Source organism: Pristiophorus japonicus, chromosome 19, assembly GCF_044704955.1.
Source record: "Pristiophorus japonicus isolate sPriJap1 chromosome 19, sPriJap1.hap1, whole genome shotgun sequence".
Lineage (NCBI taxonomy): Eukaryota > Metazoa > Chordata > Chondrichthyes > Pristiophoridae > Pristiophorus > Pristiophorus japonicus.
This window is the reverse complement of record NC_091995.1, coordinates 87,286,284-87,309,931: the sequence shown is the minus strand read 5'-3', so window position 1 is coordinate 87,309,931 and position 23,648 is coordinate 87,286,284. Positions and strand designations below refer to the sequence as shown.

Below are 23,648 nucleotides of genomic sequence, written 5' to 3'. Positions count from 1 at the left end.
ACATTACAGCGACCAATTAGAAGGGGAACAGATTCCTTGCTACTCAATTGGATTAATCTTGACTGTCAGTCAACAGCCTTTCTTCCCCAATCTCCAATATTTTTGTTACTAATAAAAATGAAAGATGTTTGTTTAATGATCCAGGGGATTTTTCTCTCGGCTTTGCAGGTATCTGTACACACACACACACACTTACCTTCCACAGGATTTCTCCATTAAATAGTTGGCTCTTGGCGATATCCACTCGGCTCCAAGCCACTGCCAGCTTCAGCTCATCGAGGTATGCTAGGGCATTGGTGCTTTGCTTTTTACAGGCTGCGGAGGTAAAGACGGCAGAGTTCAAACCAGGAGTCTGCTCAGCGCACAGCATTGCTCCCCCGCCCAAAACAAAACCCCAACCGATCGCTCCAGGATGCATGTACTGCGAACGAGTGACAGTGGGAACGCCCAGTCCTGGGAATGGTCAGTGTTGGGGATGGTCAATCTTGGGAATGGTCAGTTTGGGAATGGTAAATCCAGGAATGGGTATTACTGGGATCGTCGAGCCCTAGGAATGGTCAGTCCTAGGGATGGTCAGTGCTGGAATGGTGAATATTGGCAATGGACAATATTGGGAATGGTCAATCTGGGAATGGTTGGCACTGTGATTGGTCAGCACTGCGATTGGCCAGCACTGTGATTGGTCAGCACTATGATTGATCAGCACTGTGATTGGCCAGCACTGGGATTGGTCAGCACTGCAATTGGTCAGCACTAGGATTGGTCAGCACTGTGATTGGCCAGCACTGTGATTAGTCAGCACTGGGATTGGCCAGCACTGTGATTAGTCAGCACTATGATTGGTCAGCACTGTGATTGGTCAGCACTATGATTGGTCAGCACTGTGATTGGCCAGCACTGTGATTAGTCAGCACTGGGATTGGCCAGCACTGTGATTGGTCAGCACTGGAATTGGTCAGCACTGCAATTGGTCAGCACTGGGATTGGCCAGCACTGGGATTGGTCAGCACTGCAATTGGTCAGCACTAGGATTGGCCAGCACTGTGATTGGTCAGCACTGGGATTGGTCAGCACTGCGATTGGCCAGCACTGTGAATGATTACTGCAGACAGAATATCTATTTATAGGAATGCTCAGTGGATGTGCCATTAATTATGCCCTGGTGTTGTTCAAATTCACGAGTTCCTCAGTCAGGTAGATCGTTTGATTACCGAGGCTGGTGCTATTTGCTATGGATTATGCAGGGAAGACAGGATTGATTGGGCTACTCACACTCACACATAGGTTGGTGACTTGGAGTAGGTACCAGAGGATGGTCAGTGGCTGTGGAACCGGAAAGTGTCAGCACATTCGGGAGGGCACAGGAAAGAAAGGGATTCACTCAACGGGGCATTACCAGAATTCATTATCATCATAGGCAGTCCCTTGGAATCGAGGAAGACGTGCTTCCGCTCTTAACGTGAATCCTTAGGTGGCTGTACAGTACAAAACGAGAACCACAGTCCCTGTCACAGATGGGACAGACAGTGGTTGAGGGAAAGGGTGGGTGGGACTGGTCACTAAAATTAGTCAGTCAGTGGATGTCGATATAATGGGTGTGGAGTGAGAATTGTTTGATTGTTACAACTTTATTTGGTAATTCGTTTGAGTACTGAACTCGTCTACGGTGTCCCTGGGTCACATGTCGTGAGGGTGAGCTGGAATTGTAAATAAAAAGGTTTTTTCGGGATGTTACCTTTGAACAGAGCTTTCAAAATAATTGTATCAAACTCCTCCGTCCCTTCCACATCTGCATTGTAGAAAGTCACCAGGTGCTTATTTTCAACAATCTTCTCCACCTACGAGTCAGAACAAATCTTTAATGTATCCCGGGGGCCTGCGGTTACATTGTGCATCGAGTCACCAAATACAGTCCTCCAATCCCATCATGCATCAGAGCAACTGGACACCAGGTACGGGCTTGACTTGCATTGTCCATTTGTGGCTGCACTGGCCGAGGGTCACATGACTTTCTTTGCTCATGGAACAGTGTAACCTTATTGCAGTCAATTCAGTACGGAGCGATTGAATATAACGGGTGGCCAACCCTCAGAGGCCCAATCTTGGTCAACTGAGGAAGGAAAGAAAGAGAGAGAGAAAGAGAGAAAGTGAGAGAAAGAGAAGAGAACAGCAGCGACAGTTTGTATTTATATAGCGCCTTTAACGTAGTAGCAGGTCCCAAGGTGCTTCACAGGAGCATTATAGTGCAGCCCGTGTAGCAGAGCTGATCTCCAGTCGTCTTGGTTAACCCTTGCCACTGGACCAAGACCTAGCTCTGTCAAGCCCGTGTGGTGGCTGGTGTGCAACGGCCACCCCACGTTAAAAAAATCCACGCACAGGCATCTTCCACCCTTCAGGATGTAGTTCAGGACCTGGAATATTAGGTCCTTCATTGACACACCTGTGAACTCATCCTTTTTTGGCGTGGAAGCAAGTCATCCTCGTTTCGAGAGACTGCCTATGATGATGATGATAAGACAAAAGAAATAAATTTGACACCGGGCCTCACAAGATGAAATTAGGGCCGGTTGGTCAAAGAGGGAGGTTTTAAGGAGCATCTTAAAGGAGGAAAGAGAGGTAGAGAGGTAGAGAGGTTTAGGGAGGGAGTTCAAGAGCTTGGGGCCCAGGCAGCTGAAGGCACGGCCACCGATGGTGGAGCGATTATAATCAGGGATGCTCAGGAGGGCAGAATTAGAGGAGCGCAGACATCTCGGGTGGTTGTGGGGCTGGAGGAGATTACCGAGATAGGGAGGGGGCGAGGGCCATGGAGGGATTTGACAACAAGGATGAGAATTTTGAAATCGAGGCGTTGCTTAACCGGGAGCCAATGTAGGTCAGCGAGCACAGGGGGTGATGGGTGAGCGGGATTTGGTGCGAGTTAGGACACGGGAAAGAGAGAAGGAAAGAGAGAGAGAAGAGAAAGAAAGGCAGGAAAGAGAGAGAAAGAGAGAAAGAGAGAAAGAGAGAAAGAGAGAAAGAAAGAAAGAAAGAAAGAAAGAAAGAGAGAAAGAAAGAAAGGAAGAAAGAAAGAAAGAAAGAAAGAAAGAAAGAAAGAAAGAAAGAAAGAAAGAAAGAAAGAAAGAAAGAAAGAAAGAAAGAAAGAAAGAAAGAAAGAAAGAAAGAAAGAAAGAAAGAAAGAAAGAAAGAAAGAAAGAAAGAAAGAAAGAAAGAAAGAAAGAAAGAAAGAAAGAAAGAAAGAAAGAAAGAAAGAAAGAAAGAAAGAAAGAAAGAAAGAAAGAAAGAAAGAAAGAAAGAAAGAAAGAAAGAAAGAACACCCCTGCCCCTCTTCAAATAGTGCCGTGAGATCTTTTACATCTCCCTGAGAGAGCAGATGGGGCCTCAGTTTAATGTCCCATCCGAAAGACGGCACCTCCGACAGTGCGGCGTTCCCTCAGCACTGCACTAGGAGTGTCAGCCTAGATTGCGTGCTCCAGTCTCCGGAGTGGGGCTTGAACCCACGACCTTCTGACTCAGGCGTATTACCTCTGAGGCCAGGCGTTCTGGGCCATGAACCAGTTCCGTGTATCCGACCTCTCCCAGGGCGGGTCCTCACAGTTACTGGGACTTACCAGCTCCACCAGGCTGTGGACCTCTTCGGAAGGAAATTGCTTTTGGATCAGCGCCTCGACCTCCTTCTTCAAGGTCTCCGCCGTGAAGGATTCCACCATGACCTCAGCCAGGATGTCCGCAATCCCTCCCGAACCCGCCAGGATCAGCCATGGGATGTTTTTCTGGGTAGCTTTGTAAATTCTCTACCACACCAGGAGCAAAACAGACTGTTAAAAATACTTCCCGGCTGTAATGTATTTGCTTCATGGGTTCTTTGCTTAAGGATTCATAGCAACACATTGCTATTAAGAACTAGTTGGTTTATTAGCCATAGGTTTAACAATCACACTGGTGCCCATAACTGAATCCTTATGGGTCGCAGAGAGAAACATCATCTGGGACCGGGCAGGAATCGAAGGCAGAAACTAGAATTGAAAGAGCTGTATGGTAACGACCCCCATGGTATCCCCAACAGCTGCATTGGTAGAGACACCATTTGGGTCTGCCAACAAAGGCGTAGATTCATAAGCAAATGATGGTACAGAGCTCAGAAGAGCCGAGGGCCTGGTGCGATATGTGTGCACACTAGGTCCGTGCAGCAGAGCAGGTCTCCAGTCGTCCTGGTTCAACCCTTGCCACTGGACCAAGACCTAGCTCTGTCGAGCCCCGTGTGGTGGCTGGTGTGCAACGGCCACCCCACATTAAAATAATCCACGCACAGGCATCTTCCACCCCCTCAATTGGAGTTCAGGATCTGGAACATCGGGTCCTTCATTGAAACATCTGTGAACTTGTGTGGAAGCAAGTCATCCTCGTTCGAGGGACCGCCTATGATGATGATGACATTACCAGTTCATCCACCAGGCTCACAACCACCTGCCTCATTGTGGATCCCCTGAACCCAACTGGCAAGGGCACTAGAACCCACAAATTTCCAAATAAAACTTTAACGGAAACTAAAATTAAATTAAAATTTGGTTGCCGAGGGGTGATGATGCACTCCAGTCCCTCCGGCGCCCACCTCTCGCGGAAGGCCGCGAGCGTACCGGTGGACGCCGCGAGTTCCATCTCCAGGGACACCCTGGCTCGGATGTAACCGCGGAAGAGAGGCAGGCAGTCGGGCTGAACGACCCCCTCGACCGCCCGCTGCCTGGACCGGCTGATGGCTCCCTTGGCCGTGCCCAGGAGCAGTCCTACGAGGAGGCCCTCCGACCTGCCCGCTTCAACAGCTCAACAACTATTTTAGTAGCTCTACAACTGTTTTAATAGGAGACAAAATTAACCAGTTAAGTCAAGTGCCCCCAATCTGGGGGACACTCCAAACATTTTTCAACTGCCCTTTTTTTTGTGATTTTATTTTGGGCAATAAAATCATAAATTTTTCAGGTGCCCCCTATAAAAGGGGAGGGGGACACTAAAAATCCGGCAATAAACAAATTAAACTTTAAAACATGTAAAATCAAATTAAAATTTGGTTGACGGGGGTGATAATGCACTCCAGTCCCTCCGGCGCCCACCTCTCACGGAAGGCCGCGAGCATACCGGTGGACACCGCGTGCTCCATCTCCAAGGACACCCTGGCGCGGATGTAGGCGCGGAAGAGAGGCAGGCAGTCAGGCTGAACGACCCCCTCGACAGCCCGCTGCCTGGACCGGCTGATGGCACCCTTGGCCGTGCCCAGGAGCAGTCCTACGAGGAGGCCCTCCGACCTGCCCGTTTCAACAGCTCTACAACTATTTTAGTAGCTCTACAAACCTGTGAGCATACTCACAGGTGCTTCATAGCACATACAATGGCTGACCTATCTCGTTGGTTATAAGTTAGAAAGCTTGTCTCACCAGGATTGGAGAGAAGGTCTCACAATTGTCACCCCTTAATGAGGGATGTCATCATCAGTATTCCTTAACGAGAAGGTCCCATAGTGAGGACCCATAATGAAGATCCTTAGAAGGGACAGCCTCAATATTGGGACATGCCTCATGTTCAGCGCCCCTTAAAAACCATCCACTTAGGTCCCCTTAGTGAGGGAGTCTCCTCATCAGCACTTTAAAGAGAGGATCTGGCAATCAGTTACCCTTATTGAGGGTCTTCCACAGTCAAGGCCCTTAGACTCAGAGACATTTACAGCACGAAAGGAGGCCATTTCGGCCCATCGTGTCCGTGACGGCTGACCCGGCCTAATCCCACTTTCTAGCTTGTGGTCCGTAGCCCTGTAGGTTACGACACTTCAAGTGCACATTCAAGTACTTTTTAAATGTGGTGAGGGTTTCTGCCTCTACCACCCTTTCAGGCAGTGAGTTCCAGACCCCCACCACCCTCTGGGTGAAGAAATTTCCCTTAGAATCCCCTCTAAACCTCCTACCAATAACTTTAAATCTGTGTCCCCTGTTCGTTGATCCCTCTGCCAAGGGAAACAGGTCCTTCCAATTCACTCTATCCAGGCCCCTCATAATTTCATACACCTCTATCAGGTCTCCCCTCAGCCTCCTCTATTCCAAAGAGAACAGACCCAGCATCTTCCTGATAGCCAAAATTCCCCAGTCCAGGCAACAGCCTCGTAAATCCGCTCTGTACCCAGTGCAATGACATATTTCCTGTAATGTGGTGACCAGGACTGCACGCAGTACTTCAGCTGTGGCCTAACTAGCAGCAGAGCAGGTCTCCAGTCGTCCTGGTTAACCCTTGCCACTGGACCAAGACCTAGCTCTGTCGAGCCCGTGTGGCGGCTGGTGTGCAGCGGTCACCACACGTTCAAAAAATCCGCACACAGGCATCTTCCAACCCCTCAACTGGAGTTCAGGGCTGGAACATCGGGTCCTTTCTTGAAACATCTGTGAACCCATGTGGAAGCAAGTCATCCTCGTTCGAGGGCCAGCCTATGATGTAACTAGTGTTGTATACAGTCCAAGCATAACCTCCCTGCTCTTGTATTCTATGCCTCGGCTATTGATAGCAAGTATTCCGTATGCCTTCTTAACCACCTTATCTTCCTGGCCTGCACCCTCCAGGGATCTGTGGACATGCACTCCAAGGTCCCTTTGTTCCTCTACACTTTTCAGTGTCGTACCATTTAAGGTGTATTCGCTTGCCTTGTTAGCCCTCCCCAAATGCATTCTCTCACACTTATCCGGATTGGATCCACTTTGCCCACTGTTCTGCCCACCTGACCAGTACATTGATATCTTCCTGCAATCCGCAGCTTCCTGCTTCATTATCAACCAGACATTATCTCGGCACCAGCTTGCTGTTTGGAGGAGGCGGGGCTCCCCAATGCGGTGCTCGCTACGCGGGAGTCGCCCCTTTATTTATTGGGGACTTGGCCTGGAGGCTGTTGCGAGCGATCGTCCCGTGCAATTACTAGTAGCGAGGCCCCTCAACAACCTTCGCCGCAACTGCCCAGTCACTGCAGGCAAGCTCCCTTTCTCTTCCTCTCCCCACATTATTCATAAGGTCAGGGCGACATAAATCGTCTCCTTACCTCGAGCATGTTGGGCCCTCCTTGGATCAACATGCACAGCACTGGGATCTCAATGCTGCCTCGACCTTCGGGACAAAGAAAATAGATCAATATAAGCACAGACCTCTCGGGGGCAGAGTGTTTGTGACCGTTTATGAATGTGTCTGTCAGTGCCGAGTATGCGACGTTTGTGTGCAATATTTGTGTGTGTGTGTACGCCTCTGTGTATGTTAGGGGTTGGGCGGGCCACATTGTCTGCATGCCAGACACGAGACTCCCAAAGCAAGCGCTCTACTCGGAACTCCTTCGTGGCAAACGAGCCAAAGGTGGGCAGAGGAACCGTTTCAAGGACACCATCAAAGCCTCCCTGATAAAGTACAACATCCCCACTGACACCTGGGAGTCCCTGACCAAAGACTGCCCTAAATGGAGGAAGTGCATCTGGGAGGGCGCTGAGCACCTCGAGTCTCATCGCCGAAAGCGTGCAGAAATCAAACGTGGGCAGCGGAAGGAGCGTGCGGCAAACCAGTCCCACCCTCCCTTTCCCTCAACGACTATCTGTCCTACCTGTGGCAGAGACTGTGGTTCTCGTATTGGACTGTTCAGCCCCCTAAGGACTCATTTTTAGAGTGGAAGCAAGTCTTCCTTGGTTCCGAGGGACTGTCTATGATGATGATTACGAAGATGTATGTTAGGGGAGTCTCCAGCAGGGTGCGCTGTTCTTGTCACCACCTTCCTTGGTCCTGTTTATAACCTTCATTCTTTATCATTATTACTAGTGGCTCTCCTGTGGCATTGCTCGTGGGTAGCAGTGAGCACGGTTGTGATGTTCAACCGCCGAGACGGAGCTGTCTCTTTAAACCGACTGCTCAAGCACTCCATGGAAACGACGGTCTTATTTTTCTAAGATTGTGTTGCAACAATAACCAAGTGTGACATCCGGCATGTGACGTCTGGTGTGTGACGTCTGGTGTGTGACATCTGGTGTGTGACGTCTGGTGTGTGACGTCTGGTGTGTGACGTCTGGTGTGTGACGTCTGGTGCCTAGTGTCTGGTGTCTAACATCTGGTGTGGGAAATCTCTGCAAGGACTCCATTCCATTCTCCCAAGTTTCTCCGTCTCCGTCGCATCTGCTCTGACGACGCCACCTTTCACATTCGTTCCTCTGACATGTCTCCCTTTTTCTTCCACAGAGGATTCCCCTCCGCCGTGGTTAACATGGCCCTCGATCGTGTCTGTTCTATTTCCCGCACCTCTGCTCTCGCCCCTTCCCCTCCCTCTCAGAACCACGTCAGGGTTCCCCTTGTCCTCACCTTTCACCCCACCAGCCTCCACGTTCAACGGATCATCCTCCACCATTTCCGCCACCTCCGTGATCCCATCACCAATCACATCGTCCCCTCCCAGCATTCCGAAGGGACCGCTCCCTCCGCGACACCCTGGTCCATTCCGTAGTCGTTCCCAGCACCCCCTCCCCTTCCCACAGCACCTTCCCATGCAAGCGCAGGAGATGCAACATCCGTCCTTTTACCCCCTCCCTTCCCACTATTCAGGGCCCCAAACACTCCTTCCAGGTGAAACAGCGATTTATTTGTACTTCTTACAATTTAGCCCACTGTATTCGCTGCTCACGATGTGGTCTCCTCTACATTGGGGAGACCAAACGTAGATTTGGGGTGACCGCTTTGCGGAGCACCTCCGTTCAGTCCGTTAGCGTGACCCCCGAGCTTCCGGTCGCCTGTCACTTTAATTCTCTGCTCCACTCCCACTCTGACCTCTCTGTCCTCGGCCTCCTACACTGTTCCAATGAAGCTCAACGTAAGCTCGAGGAACAGCACCTCATCTTTCGATTAGGCACTTTACAGCCTTCCGGACTCAACATCGAGTTCAACAATTTCAGACCGTAACCTCTGTAAATCTTTGGCTCCCCCCCCCCCCCTCCCCCGAGCCTCTTTATTTCTTTTTTTCTCCGTGTCTCCAATGGCAGTTGGTCATTATCCCGCCATTCACACCCGATCTTCACTAATGTTTTTCTAACTCCTGCCATTACCATTTGAATTCGGCCCATCATCCCTTTTGTCGCTCTAATCTCTCCTGCCTTCCCCCCTGTCACAGACCTTCCCTTTTGTTCTTTCTTCCCCTCCCCCTTTCAGTGCTGGTCAAGAATCTGATCTTTCCGAACACTCTCCGGTTCTGACGAAGGGTCATCGACCCGAAACGTTAGCTCTGTTTCTCTCTCGCCACAGATGCTCCCCTGACCCGCTGAGTATTTCCAGCATTTTCTGTTTTTATTCCAGATTCCAGCATCCGCAGTGTTTTGCTTTTGTGTCAGATCTCTTCTCTTCATTATTCACTGGACGTGGGCATGGCTGGCCAGGCCGGCATTTATTGGCCGTCTCTAATTGCCCCTCGAAAAGGCGGTGGTGAGCCACTGCAGCCAGTGTGGTGAAGGTGTTCTCTGCCGTAGCGGCTTGGTACAACCGAGAGTCTCGCTGGGCCATTTCAGGAGGAGCAGTTAAGAGTCAACCACATTGCTGTGGGTCTGGAGTCACATATAGGCCCAGACCGGATAAGGGCGGCAGATTTCCTTCCCTAAAGGGACATTAACGAACCAGATGGGTTTTTACACCGATCCGGTAGCTACATGGTCACCATTATTGATCTGGTGTGTGATATCTGGAACATGGCAAGAAATGTATGTTTCTGTCTCACTGTCGTTGGAACGAAACACATTGGCGTCGAAATTTGTTTTTTTAACGCCACCCAATATCGCCGGAGAGGGGTGGCTAACGGACCGGCTAACTCCTTACCGTCGGCGCTGACCAGGTTCCCGGTCTGTCGGGAAATTGAATTGGGCGGTGGGGGGGGGGGGGCGCGGGAGACGTATCGCAGCGCGCTCAGCCGCCGCCCACCTGGTGACATCATTGAGCGTGCAACGCCTCCCCCCGCCGCTGCCGCTGCGAGATTGGGTGGGTACGGTGGCCTTATCAGCAGGCGTCCATACAGCCTGGGAAAGGTGGCGGGACATCGGGGATCCCGGGGCGATGGTCTCCAGCGATCAAGGTAAGTGGTTATTGGTTATTTCTTTTTTAGCATTTGTGCATTAATGGGAGCAGTGGGGAAGTGTGGGTGAGGGCGAGTGTGGCAGACTTGTTTTGTTCATTGCTTCAACTTGCCGTCGGGAAACTTGTTGGGCCTCCTGAGATACCGCTCCCTTGGCGCCCGAGGGTGAGTGCATGATGCCACCTTTAGCACTGCTCTCTCATCTTTGGCCGAATTTTGCACAGTTTGAGGCTGTTATAGATGCAGACTATAGATATACTCTCTGTGTAGTCACTGTATAGTTGCATAAGATGGAGACTTGTTTACCTGATGTACTATCAATAATATTTACACTGTGTATAGATATGCTGGCACTGCTAGAGGGTGCAACTGGTGGAGACCGGGGTTTCCTGCCCTGGTGGCAGGGGCTGTATAAAAGGGGAGTCACCTCACTCTGGAGTTTGGAATAAAGGACCAAGGTCACTACAGTTTGAGTGCAACACATTGCCTCGTTGAGTCATTCATAGGTACATTACAGACATAATAGAGGCGGCATCTACCGACTGTCATTAAAATCAGCGCTCAGCCGGTGTCACCGCCCCAAAAGCGGCGGGAACCGAATTTCTACCCCATTCTTTTTCAGCGGGTTAAATGAGAGGTCTGCGGAATAACAATGGACGGATCCGTGATCGTCACCACACAGACCCTCAGCGGTGAGTGCGAGGGAGGCAGGGTGAGTCTCTGGGACTGCTTTAATTAGAACAGAGGACGTTATTGGGGTCATTTATGGAGGTGTTGAAAGGACGGGAACAAGGTAGATGGAAACGGGCTGTTTCCGGTGGTCGAGGGGCCCAAGAACAAGTCATCTCATCCCGCCGATACCCACCTCCGATACCCGTCTTCTGCGTCAATATATGTTCTTCCAGCCGGGCTTGGAACTGGATTTCTCCACCCATCCGATTGTTGCTGCCGTCGTCCACCAGAAGGAATGCAGAGTAATTATCGTCCAGTGCATGTAGCGCCTCCTTATCACCGCTCACTGCGTACTTCACAGGGAAGGAGCCCTGTGCAAGAGCCAATGCGGGTTTAATTAAAGTGAGAGCCAATCCCCGGCTTATAGATACACAAATGCACGGACTCAAACATAAACAGGCGCACACAAACAAATACATACGTGGATATACTGATCGACACACACACACACTCAAATACACACATACAAAAAAAAAGGAAGACTTGTATTTATATAGCGCCTTTCACGACCACCGGACATCCCAAAAGCGCTTTACAGCCAATGAAGTACTTTTTGGAGTGTAGTCACTATTGTAATGTGGGTAACGCGGCAGCCAATTTGCGCACAGCAAGCTCTCACAAACAGCAACATGACAATGAACAGATAATTTGTTTTTGGTGATGTTGGTTGAGGGAATAAATATTGGGCCCAGGACACCGGCTGCTCTTCTTCATAAATAGTGCCGGTGGGATATTTTGCGTCCACCCGAGAGGGCAGGCGGGGCCTCGGTTTAACGTGTCATCTGAAAGACGGCACCTCCGACAGTGCGGCACTCCCTCAGCACTGCACTGGGTGTGTCAGCCTGGATTTGTGTGCTCAAGTCTCTGGAGTGGGGCTTGTACCCACAACCTTCTGACTCAGAGGCGAGGAGGCTACACACACACAGACACACGCACACGCGCAGATACATATGAATTCTCACTCACGCGCAGATACACATACAGATACACACACAAAGACACAGCTACACATATACAGGCATACATTCGCAGACACACACACAGATAATCATGTACTCACTTACTCTCTTCTCTGAGACGGTCCCTCGGATCGAGGATGACTTGCTTCCACACTATAAAGGGACGAGTTCAATGAGTTCATAGGTGTTTCAGTGAAGGACCTAATATTCCAGATCCCGAACTACTTCCTGAAGGGTGGAAGATGCCTGTGGGTGGATTTTTTTAACGTGGGGCGGCCGTTGCACATCAGCCACCACACGGGGCTTGACAGAGCTAGGTCTTGGTCCAGTGGCAAGGGTTAACCAAGATGACTGGAGACCAGCCCTGCTGCACGGACCTAGTGCGGACACATATCGCAGTGTGGACTGGCCCGTGCTGCCTCTGGGCCCTCGCCTCAGCTGGGCCCCGAACTCGCGCCTCTCCTGGGCCCTGATCACATCCCTCTACAATCTCTCGCCGCTCTTTCGCCCCTCCTGCTGTACCTGCCCACGCTCCAATCACCGGCCTGGGTTATAGTGACGTCCAACCCAGTCGCACTCTTCAGAGCCGTCGCCCTCCCAGATTGGCTCGTGCTGCGTCCTGTCGTGATAGGCCCCGACCTGCCGCTGATAGCTCTTCACGGGTCGGAGCCTCGCTCTGGGCCAGTCTGCCGCGCCTCCGCTCCCTTAGTGGCCCTGACCCACCACTGGTCCCGCTCACACATGCACAAATATCCCCATTCATCATCATCATCATCATCATAGGCAGTCACTCGGAGTCGAGGAAGACTTGCTTCCACGCTTAAAATGAGTCCTTAGGTGGCTGAACAGTCCAATACGAGAGCCACAGTCCCTGTCACAGGTGGGACAGACAGTGGTTGAAGGAAAGGGAGGGTGGGACTGGTTTGCCGCACGCTCTTTCCGCTGCCTGCGCTTGGTTTCTGCACGCTCTCGGCGATGAGACTCGAGGCGTTCAGCGCCCTCCCGGATGCTCTTCCTCCACTCAGGGCGGACTGGTCTTTGGCCAGGGACTCCCAGGTGTCGGTGAGGATGTTGCTCTTTATCAGGGAGGCTTTGAGGGTATCCTTGCAACGTTTCCTCTGCCCACCTTGGGTTCGCTTGCCGTGAAGGAGTTCCGAGTAGAGCGCTTGCTTTGGGAGTCTCGTGTCGGGGCATGTGAACAATGTGGCCCTGCCCAGACACAGCAGACACCTCAAGCCGCTGGAGAAATACCACCAACAATTTCTCCGCAAGATCCTACAAATCCCCCGGGAGGACAGACGCACCAATGTTAGCGTCCTCAGCCAGGCCAACATCCCCAGCATTGAAGCACTGACCACACTCGATCAGCTCCCCATTCATACGCCGTGCATCCCATACACACACACACACACACACACACACACACACACACACACACAGTCATGTCGACACAGTCACCTCCCTACGCACCCGCTGTGTCAGCGTTACCTTGGGGTTCACCAGACGTTTTTTGTCGTACACGATTCCCCAAGGCGCAATCCCCATGGCAACCACCTTCGCAGTCGACTGCGTGCTCGCCGTGGCATGGTCGCGCACCGCTTCACCCACGTACTTGCCGATCCCGACTTGGAGTCCACTTGTCATAATCCATGCTCCTGTGAGGCAGATCGACATTGGCGATTAACAACTGGAGGCTTAACAATGACAGAGGAAGTGGCAGCCAGTTAACATAAGAAATAGGAGCGGGACTCGGCCATTCGGCCCCTCGAGCCTGCTCCGCCATTCAATCCTGGCCTCAACTCCACTCCCAAATCAACAGCTCTACAACTATTTTAGTGGGAAACTATTAATCAAGTGCCCCCTTATTAACGGGGGGGAACTAAAACCGACAATTAAACCAATTAACGTTTTACCAGAACTTAAATCAAATTAAAATTTGGTTGCTGGGGGTGATGAATCACTCCAGTCCCTCCAGCGGCCACCTCTCGCGGAAGGCCGCGAGCGTACCGGTGGACACCGCGTGCTCCATCTCTAAAGACACCCTGGCCCGGATGTACGCACGGAAGAGAGACAGGCAGTCGGTCTGAACGACCCCCTCGACCGCCCGCTGCCTGGACCGGCTGATGGCCCCCTTGGCCGTGCCCAGGAGCAGTCCTACGAGGAGGTCCTCGGACCTACCCGCTCCCCTCCGCACAGGGTGCCCAAAGATCAGGAGTGTGGGACTGAAGTGCAGCCAGAAATTGAGGAGCAGCCCCTTTAAATAATGAAACAGGGGCTGCAACCTCCCACACTCCATAAAAACGTGGAACACGGACTCTTCCAGACCGCAGAAATTGCAGGCGGCCTGGGAGCCCGTGAACCGGCTTAAAAATTTGTTGCACGGGACTGCTCCGTGCACCACCCTCCAGGCCAAGTCCCCAATAAATAGTGGGAGGACTCCCGCGTAGAGTGCACTCCATCGAGGACCCCCGCCTCCTCTGGACGGCAAGATGGTACGCCATGGCATGTCCGGACGGCAGACGAGGATGGCAAGGCGGAGAGTGTGCAGGAGCAGCCCGTACAGGAAACCCCTCCGCGCAGAACTGAAAGGCACAGAGGGCTATTTCAACAGTTCTACAAACCCGTGAGCATACACACAGGTGCATACATGGGCTCCTTGATACCATGCTCGGTCAAATGCTGCCTTGATGTCGAGGGCAGTCACTCACACCTCACCAAAGGCTGTCACGAGGTCTGGAGCCCAGTGGTCCTGGCCCGGGACCCAAACTGGGCCATTTGCTCCACATGGGGGCCTCACCTGTACTTTGTGCTGCTTTGACCAGTCCTCGTCGGAGAATGTCCTTCAGCCATGTCTTCATCTTCAAGTTTCCTTCTCCGCCCACAACAGACACCACCAGGTTGGGAGGTGGGATTCCCCAGAATTGGGTGATCAGGGTGTAGACGATCGCGGGATCTGTGTCCGAGGAAAGCCGAACAAACTGCGGAGAAGATTTGGGAACGTCAACACTGTAGCCTCTGGTTTGGCTTCCTGTACGGCTCAGAGACATAGACCATGTACAGTAGACACCTCAAGTCGCTGGAGAAATACCACCAACGATGTCTCCGCAAGATCCTGCAAATCCCCTGGGAGGACAGACGCACCAACGTTAGCGTCCTCGACCAGGCCAACATCCCCAGCATCGAAGCACTGACCACACTCGACCAGCTCTGCTGGGCGGGCCACCTTGTCCACATGCCCCAGACACGAGACTCCCAAAGCAAGCGCTCTACTCGGAACTCCTTCACGGCAAACGAGCCAAAGGTGGGGGCAGAGGAAACGTTACAAGGACACCCTCAAAGCCTCCCTGATAAAGTGCGACATCCCCACCGACACCTGGGAGTCCCTGGCCAAAGACCGCCCTAAGTGGAGGAAGTGCATCCGGGAGGGCGCTGAGCACCTCGAGTCTCGTCGCCGAGAGCGTGCAGAAATCAAGCGCAGGCAGCGGAAGGAGCGTGCGGCAAACCAGACTCCCCACCCACCCTTTCCCTCAACCACTGTCTGTCCCACCTGTGACAGGAACTGTGGCTCTTGTATTGGACTGTTCAGCCACCTAAGGACTCATTTTAGAGTGGAAGCAAGTCTTCCTCGATTCCGAGGGACTGCCTATGATGATGATGATGATGATGATTGTGTTTTTTGAGGCTGCCTCTCTCCTTTTTGTTTAAGTGAATTTGAGTGTTCCTCACGATAGAGGGTCCCTGGGTGAGTCCCTGGAGTGGGGCTTGAACCCACAACCTGCTTTCCAAATTCTCATCCTTAGTTTCAAATCCCTCCATGGCTTCGCCCCCTCCCTATCTCTGTAATCTCCTCCAGCCCCACAACCCCCCGAGATGCCTGCGCTCCTCTAATTCTGCCCCTCATGAGCATCCCTGATTATAATCGCTCCACCATCGGTGGCCGTGCCTTCTGTTGCCTGGGCCCCAAGCTCTGGAACTCCCTCCCGAAACCTCTCTACCTCTCTTTCCCCCTTCAAGACGCGCCTTAAAACCAATCGTTTGGTCACCTGCCCTAATTTCTCCTGGGAAGCGCCTAGGGATGTGTCACCATGTTAAAACAACAACTCGTGTTTATATCGCGCTTTTAACGCGGTGAAGCCACAGAGGGATTTGAAGCTAAGGATGAGGCGACTGTGCTACCCACTGAGCCACTGCTGGTGTTTGAAAAGGAAAGGCTTGCAGGGTTAATGGGGACAAGAGCGGGGGCGGAGTGGGACTGGTCGGAGAGCTCTTTCAGAGAACCGGCACAGGCTCGATGGGCCGAATGGCCGCCTTCTGTACTGCAAGATCCTATCCGATTTCTGCTTTTATTAACGGGGAGTGACTGACAGGCTTGTGAGTCACACGCTTCTGAGCGTGTCTGAGCTGCTCCCCTCTGCACCAGTTGGCTCAAAAAGCTGTTCATGAGACAGCAGCAAGTAACAGCAGCCGGAAGCTTCCAGAAAGCTCTGACTCAGTCCAGCGGTTAGCACCGAGCCCTTTGATTGGCTGGGCTGTAGATCCTGGAATCATACGGCACGGTAGGACATTCGGCCCATCGTGCCTGTGTCTGTTAGTCCCACTCCCCCCCTGCTCTTTCCCCACAGCCCTACAAATTGTTCCTTTTCACGTATCAGCTGTGTCATATTTCTTATATTGAATATATTTAAGGCGGAGATCGACAGATTTTTGAGTGATAAGGGAGTGAAGGGTTATGGGGAGCGGGCGGGGAAGTGGAGCTGAGTCCATGATCAGATCAGCCATGATCTTGTTAAATGGCGGAGCAGGCTCGAGGGGCCTTATGGCCGACTCCTGCTCCTATTTCTTATGTTCTTATATCAGCCGTGGCTCAGTGGGCCGTGTATTGGAGCTCCCACTACTGGACTACTGATGTACTGCAACTACTGATGTCAATACAATAAAGGGTCATGATGACGGGTTTCTGTATTTGAGCCACCTTGTAGAGTTTGTTTGTTAGTGATGTCGTAAGAATATATCACAGGTAGCACCCTCACCTCTGATTCAGAAGATCAAGAGGTCAAGAATGTCAGGCAGTGACTCAGAATGGCAGGCAGTGACTCAGAATGGCAGGCAGTGACTAGTGGGGTACCGCAAGGTTCTGTGCTGGGGCCCCAGCTGTTTACACTGTACATTAATGATTTAGACGAGCGGATTAAATGCAGTATCTCCAAATTTGCTGGTGACACTAAGTTGGGTGGCAGTGTGAGGTGCGAGGAGGATGCTATGAGGCTGCAGAGTGACTTGGATAGGTTAGGTGAGTGGGCAAATGCATGGCAGATGCAGTATAATGTGGATAAATGTGAGGTTATCCACTTTGGTGGTAAAAACAGAGAGACAGACTATTATCTGAATGGTGACAGATTAGGAAAAGGGAAGGTGCAACGAGACCTGGGTGTCATGGTACATCAGTCATTGAAGGTTGGCATGCAGGTACAGCAGGCAGTTAAGAAAGCTAATGGCATGTTGGCCTTCATAGCGAGGAGATTTGAGTACAAGGGCAGGGAGGTCTTACTGCAGTTGTACAGGGCCTTGGTGAGGCCACACCTGGAGTATTGTGTACAGTTTTGGTCTCCTAACTTGAGGAAGGACATTCTTGCTATTGAGGGAGTGCAGCGAAGGTTCACCAGACTGATTCCCAGGATGGCGGGACTGACATATCAAGAAAGACTGGATCAACTGAGCTTGCATTCACTGGAGTTCAGAAGAATGAGAGGGGATCTCATAGAAACGTTTAAAATTCTGATGGGTTTAGACAGGTTAGATGCAGGAAAAATGTTCCCAATGTTGGGGAAGTCCAGAACTAGGGGTCACAGTCTAAGGATAAGGGGTAAGCCATTTAGGACCGAGATGAAGAGAAACTTCTTCACCCAGAGATTGGTGAACCTGTGGAATTCTCTACCACAGAAAGTTGTTGAGGCCAATTCACTAAATATATTCAAGAAGGAGTTCGATGTAGTCCTTACTACTAGGGGGATCAAGGGGTATGGCGAGAAAGCAGGAATGGGGTACTGAAGTTGCATGTTCAGCCATGAACTCATTGAATGGCGGTGCAGGCTCGAAGGGCCGAATGGCCTACTCCTGCACCTATTTTCTATGCCTATGTCTAAGTCCCCACTCCAGAGACTTGAGCACAAAAATCTAGTCTGACACTCCCGGTGCAGCGCTGAGGGAGTGCTGTACTGTCGGAGGTGCCGTCTTTTGGATGAGACGTTAAACTGAGGCCCCGTCTGCCCTCTCTAGGTGGACATAAAAAGATCCCATGACACTATTTCGAAGAAGAGCAGGGGAGTTATCTCCGCAGTTTATAAAAGCCAATGAAGTACTTTTGAAGTGTAGTCTCGTACCAAATACAGCAGCCAATTTGCACACAGCAAACTCCCGCAAACAGCAATGTGATCATCTGTTTTAGTGATGTTGGTTAAGGAGTAAATGTTGGGCCCCAGGACCTTAGGTAGACTGCCTCTGCCCTACACCAGGGAGAACTCCCTGCTGCTCTTCAAATAGTGCCACGGGATCTTTTATGTCCACCTGAGAGAGCAGAGGGCCACGGTTTAACGTCTCATCTGAAAACGGCACCTCCGACAGTGCAGCACTCCCTCAGCAGTGTACTGGGAGTGTCAGACTTGGATTTTGTGCTCAAGTCTTTGGAGTGGGACCTGAACCCACAGCCTTCTGACTCCGAGGCAAGAGTGCTACCCACCGAGCCACAGAAGAATTCCTCCACTAAGGGCTTGAATTGTTCCCTTGCATCTCCTTGGCCAGATATGGGTACCACTCTCGGCCTCTGGGTCAGAAGGTTGTGGGTTCAAGCCCCACTCCAGAGACTTGAGCACATAAATCTAAGCTGACTCTCCCAGTGCAGTGCTGAGGGAGACAGCTCTCAGTTTGACATCCTCCCAATTGTACGCCACTGGTTTAACAAAACATTATGTTTGCATTAAGTTATTAGAACAGAACATGAGAAGACCTTTGGGACAGACAAAGAAAGAATAATAAAAGGATGGCCACAAGTTAATGACCCGTTCCCTGTGCCAGAGAAAGGAGCACTCAATATGTACTAATTACCAACCGATCCCGCCCAGCATTAAAGACTATAAATTATATGAATGCTGTTTGTTAAGATACAATAGTTAATGGACATAACACCAGAGGTATTCTGTCTGAATATTCCCTCCCTTGCCTCGGGGTATTAAGGCCTGACACAGAGCAGCTCATTGGCTGACACAGTGGTGTCAATAGATACAGAGCGGCTCATTGGCTGACACTGCACTGTCAATAGATACAGAGCGGCTTATTGGCTGACACAGTGGTGTCAATAGACTCAGAGCGGCTCATTGGCTGACACTGCATTGTCAATAGATACAGAGCGGCTCATTGGCTGACACTGCACTGTCAATAGATACAGAGCAGCTTATTGGCTGACACAGTGGTGTCAATAGACTCAGAGCGGCTCATTGGTTGACACTGCGATGTCAATAGATACAGAGCAGCTCATTGGCTGACGCCATAGTGTCAATAGACAGAGACAATGTCCCCTTTAAGCTGCGCAGCTGAGCAGTGTTCTGGAGCTCCCGCGCAGCCAGCTTTTAAAAGGGGAAAACTGCGCGGTACTTTGAATGGGCCCCACAGCTCCTTAAAAGGGCCACGCACCCAAAAAAATAAATTGGCCTCAGATACAATGGCCCTGAAATTGCAGCCTCTCTGGGTGCGTACCATGGGCTGTATGATTGCATGATTCGATGATCAGCTACCGATGCCTCAAGTGCAGCTTCATTGTTAAAAACACATTGCTTGCTTCACAGCGAGGGGGAAGTGAAGCCACATCAACCCTACCTTGCCGTGTCTCCTCCCTTTCCCAAAGAACTCCAAGTCCCCAAAGGCGTCGGTCGGCTCCTCCGTTGTGTGCTCAGCCGTGTTCCATCTGCTGACGATGGCAGCTCCAAAGTTGTCCTCCGTCGCCACCGAGATGTGGCAGTCTTTGGGGTAGCCGCACTGGCAGAGCTCGTGCTTGCTGAGCGGGACGAAGGAGGCGAGGTGCGTTAGCCGGGCTGGTGACAGACAGGAGGGAAGGAAGGAAGGGAAGGAGGGAAGAAAGAAAGAAAGAGACCCCTTCCGAGGTCTCGGCACTCCTCTAATTCTGCCCTCCTGCAAATCCCCGATTTTAATCGCCCCACCATTGGCGGCCGTGCCTTCAGCTGCCTGGGCCCTAAGCTCTAGAATTCTCTCCTTAAACCTCTCCGCCTCTCTACATCTCTTTCCTCCCTTAAGACGCTCCTTAAAACCGACCTCTTTGACCAAGCTTTTGTCACCTGTCCTTATGTTGTTGGGTGTCAAATTCTGTCTGATTACTCTCCCCTGAAGCGCCTTGCGGAGATTTACTATGTTAAAGGCGCTATATAAATGCAAGTTGTTGATGAGGGTGCACAATCCTACAGGACCTTAAATTTTGCCCCAGTGCGATCAAACCTTCCCTTCCTATGTATCCCACAGTGTGCTCTTTGTATCCCCGATGTTTCCATTGTGCATTGATTCTATAATCCCACTATATATTCCATATATTCTGGGGGGGAGGGAGAGAGAGAGAGACTGGGGGGGAGAGAGGGAGAGAGACTGGGGGGGAGAGAGAGAGAGAGAGAGAGAGAGAGAGAGAGAGACTGGGGGGGGGGAGAGAGACTGGGGGGGAGAAAGAGAGAGAGAGAGAGAGAGAGAGAGAGACTGGGGGGAGAGAGAGAGAGAGAGAGAGAGAGAGAGAGACTGGGGGGGGAGGGAGAGAGAGAGAGAGACTGGAGGGGGGGGAGAGAGAGAGACTGGGGGGGGAGGAAGAGGGAGAGGGAGAGGGAGAGAGAGTTTGGGGGGGAAGGAGAGAGAGAGAGAGACTGGGGGGGAAGAGAGAGAGAGACTGGGGTGGGCGGAGAGAGAGAGAGACTGGGGGGTGGAGGGAGAGAGAGAGAGACTGGGGGGGGAGGGAGAGAGAGAGAGAGAAAGAGAGACTGGGGGGGGAGGGAGAGAGAGAGACTGGGGGGAGAGAGAGAGAGACTGGGGGGGGTGGGGGGGGAGGGAGAGAGAGAGAGAGTTTTTAACCAATAAGGGAATTAAGGGTTACGGGGAGCGGGCGGGTAAGTGGAGCTGAGTCCACGGCCGGATCAGCCATGATCTTGTTGAATGGCGGAGCAGGCTCGAGGGGCTAGATGGCCTACTCCTGTTCCTAATTCTTATGTTCTTATGTTCTTATATGAATCCTCTACATATCCCACACTTCACCAGTGATGTTCCCCACCATTCCCACATTTTCCCAGTATGTATGGTCTGTATATCCCACAGTTTCCTGGGGTTATCCTCTGTGCCCAATAAGAACATAAGAACGAGGAGCAGGAGTCGGCCATTTGGCCCCTCGAGCCTGCTCCGCCATTCAATAAGATCATGGCTGATCTTCGACCTCAACTCCACTTTCCCGCCCGATCCCCATATCCCTTGATTCCCTTAGAGTCCAAAAATCTATCGATCTCAGCCTTGAATATACTCAACAATTCAGCATCCACAGCTATCTGGGGTAGAGAATGTCAGAGATTCACAAGCCTCTGAGTAAAGAAATTACTTCTCGTCTCAGTCCTAAATGGCCAACCCTTATCCTGAGACTGTGCCCCCTGGTTCTAGACTCTCCAACTAAGGAGAAACGTCCTCCCTGCATCTACCCTGTCAATCCCCCTCAGAATCGTATATGTTTCAATGAGATCACCTCTCATTCTTCTAAACTCCAGAGAGTATAGGCCCAGTCTACACGATCACTGCTCATAAGACAACCATCTCATCCCAGGAATCTAATGGACTCTCTCGCCCACCACCCCCTCATTATTCTGAATATCCCTGCTCCTGTGGCCTCTGTTGGTCCTTTACCTTTGGGTGGTCGTGTCCTCGAGGAAGGTGGAACATGTTTTCTTCTTGATCACCTTGGGTATCCAGCTCTGGTGAACAGAAACACACTGATATTAACCGAGCTGATTGCACTACTGCATACTTCATTATAGATTCACAGAAATTTACAGCACGGAAGGAGGCCATTTCGGCCCATCATGTCCGCGTCAGTCGACAAAGAGCTATCCAGCCTAATCCCACTTTCCAGCTCTCGGTCCGTAGCCCTGTAGGTTACGGCACTTCAAGTCCACATCCAAGTACTTTTTAAATGTGGTGAGGGTATCTGCCTCTACCACCCTTTCAGGCAGTGAGTTCCAGACCCCCACCACCCTCTGGGTGAAGACATTTCCCCTCAAATCCCCTCTAAACCTCCTACCAATTACTTTAAATCTGTGCCCCCTGGCTAGTGACCCCTCTGCTAAGGGAAACAGGTCCGTCCTATCCACTCTATCTAGGCCCCTCATAATTTTATACACTTCAATAAGGTCTCCCCTCAGCCTCCTCTGTTCCAAAGAAAACAATCCCAGCATCTCCAATCTTTCCTCATAGCTAAAATTCTCCAGTCCAGGCAACATCCTCGTAAATCTCCTCTGTACCCTTTCTAGTGCAATCACATCTTTCCTGTAATGTGGTGACCAGAACTGCACGCAGTACTCTAGTTGCGGCCTAACTAGTGTTGCATACAGTTCAAGCATAACCTCCCTGCTCTTGTATTCTATGCCTCGGCCGATAAAGGCAAGTATCCCGTCTGCCTTCTTAACCACCTTATCTACCTGGCCTGCTACCTTCAGGGATCTGTGGACATGCACTCCCTTTATTACTTCATACAATCAGCAGGTATTGGGAGGTGACCGGTTAATGGTGTAGTTGCAATGTTAACGATCAATAAAGAAAGAAAAGAGGTCGGCCATTTAGGACTGAGATGAGGAGCAATTTCTGCATTCAGAGGGTGGTGAATCTTTGGAATTCTCTACCCCAGAGGCTCAGTCTTTGAGTATATTTAAGACAGAGATCGATAGATTCTTGGATACTAAGGGGAATCAAGGGATATGGGGATCGGGCAGGAAAATGGAGTTGAGGTAGAAGATCAGCCGTGATCTTATTGAATGACGGAGCAGGCTCGAGGGGCCGAATGGCCGACTCCTGCTCCTATTTCTTAAGTTCTTACTTGCATTTCGATAGCATCTTTCACAACCAAAGTGCATTCCAGCCAATGAAGTACTTTTGGAGTGTAGTCACTGTTGTAATGTGGGAAATGCAGCATCCAATTTGCACACAGCAAGCTCCCACAAACAGCAATGTGGTAATGACCCAGATAAGCTGTTTTTTTGTTATGTTGATTGAGGGATAAATATTGGCCCCAGGACACTGGGGATAACTCCCCTGCTCTTCTTCGAAATAGTGCCGAGGTATCTTTTAGAGAGCAGAAGGGGCCTCGGTTTAATATCTCATTAAATTGCGATGCAGATTCGAAGGGCCGAATGGCCTACTCCTGCTCCTATTTTCTATGTTTCTATCTGAAAGACGGCACCTCAGCTCTGCACTGAAGTGCCAGCTTAGATTTCTTTTGTGCTCCGTTCTCTGGAGTGGGACTTGAACACACAACCTTCTGACTCAGAGGCGAGAGTGCTGCTCACTGAGCCACGGCTGACGGTAGAGGAGGACAAAGATGAGGAGGAATTTCTTCACTCAGAGGGTGGTGAATCTTTGGAGTTCTCTGCCCCAGAGAGCTGCGGGTGCTCAGTCTTTGAGTATATTCAAAACAGAGATCGATAAATCTTGGATATTAAGGGAATCATGGGATTATGGGGATTGTGCAGCAAAGTGGCGTTGAGGTCAATGACCAGCCATGATCTTATTGAATGTTGGAGCAGGCTCGAGGGGCCGAATGGCCTACTCCT

At 51.0% G+C, this 23,648-nt stretch overlaps 1 protein-coding gene across 1 annotated transcript in view; it reads right to left on the bottom strand.

Moving 5' to 3' along the window:
* Positions 1–23,648, bottom strand: part of trpm4a (transient receptor potential cation channel, subfamily M, member 4a) — a 75,988-nt gene that overhangs the window by 41,267 nt on the left and 11,073 nt on the right. The window contains exons 2-10 of the mRNA XM_070862346.1: positions 21,730–21,797; positions 19,669–19,846; positions 14,597–14,777; positions 13,288–13,454; positions 10,974–11,151; positions 7,067–7,131; positions 3,609–3,791; positions 1,736–1,838; positions 197–315 (exon numbers count right to left, since the gene is read on the bottom strand). Coding sequence (XP_070718447.1) covers positions 197–315; positions 1,736–1,838; positions 3,609–3,791; positions 7,067–7,131; positions 10,974–11,151; positions 13,288–13,454; positions 14,597–14,777; positions 19,669–19,846; positions 21,730–21,797 — 1,242 coding nt within the window. The remainder of the gene's footprint in view (positions 1–196; positions 316–1,735; positions 1,839–3,608; positions 3,792–7,066; positions 7,132–10,973; positions 11,152–13,287; positions 13,455–14,596; positions 14,778–19,668; positions 19,847–21,729; positions 21,798–23,648) is intronic.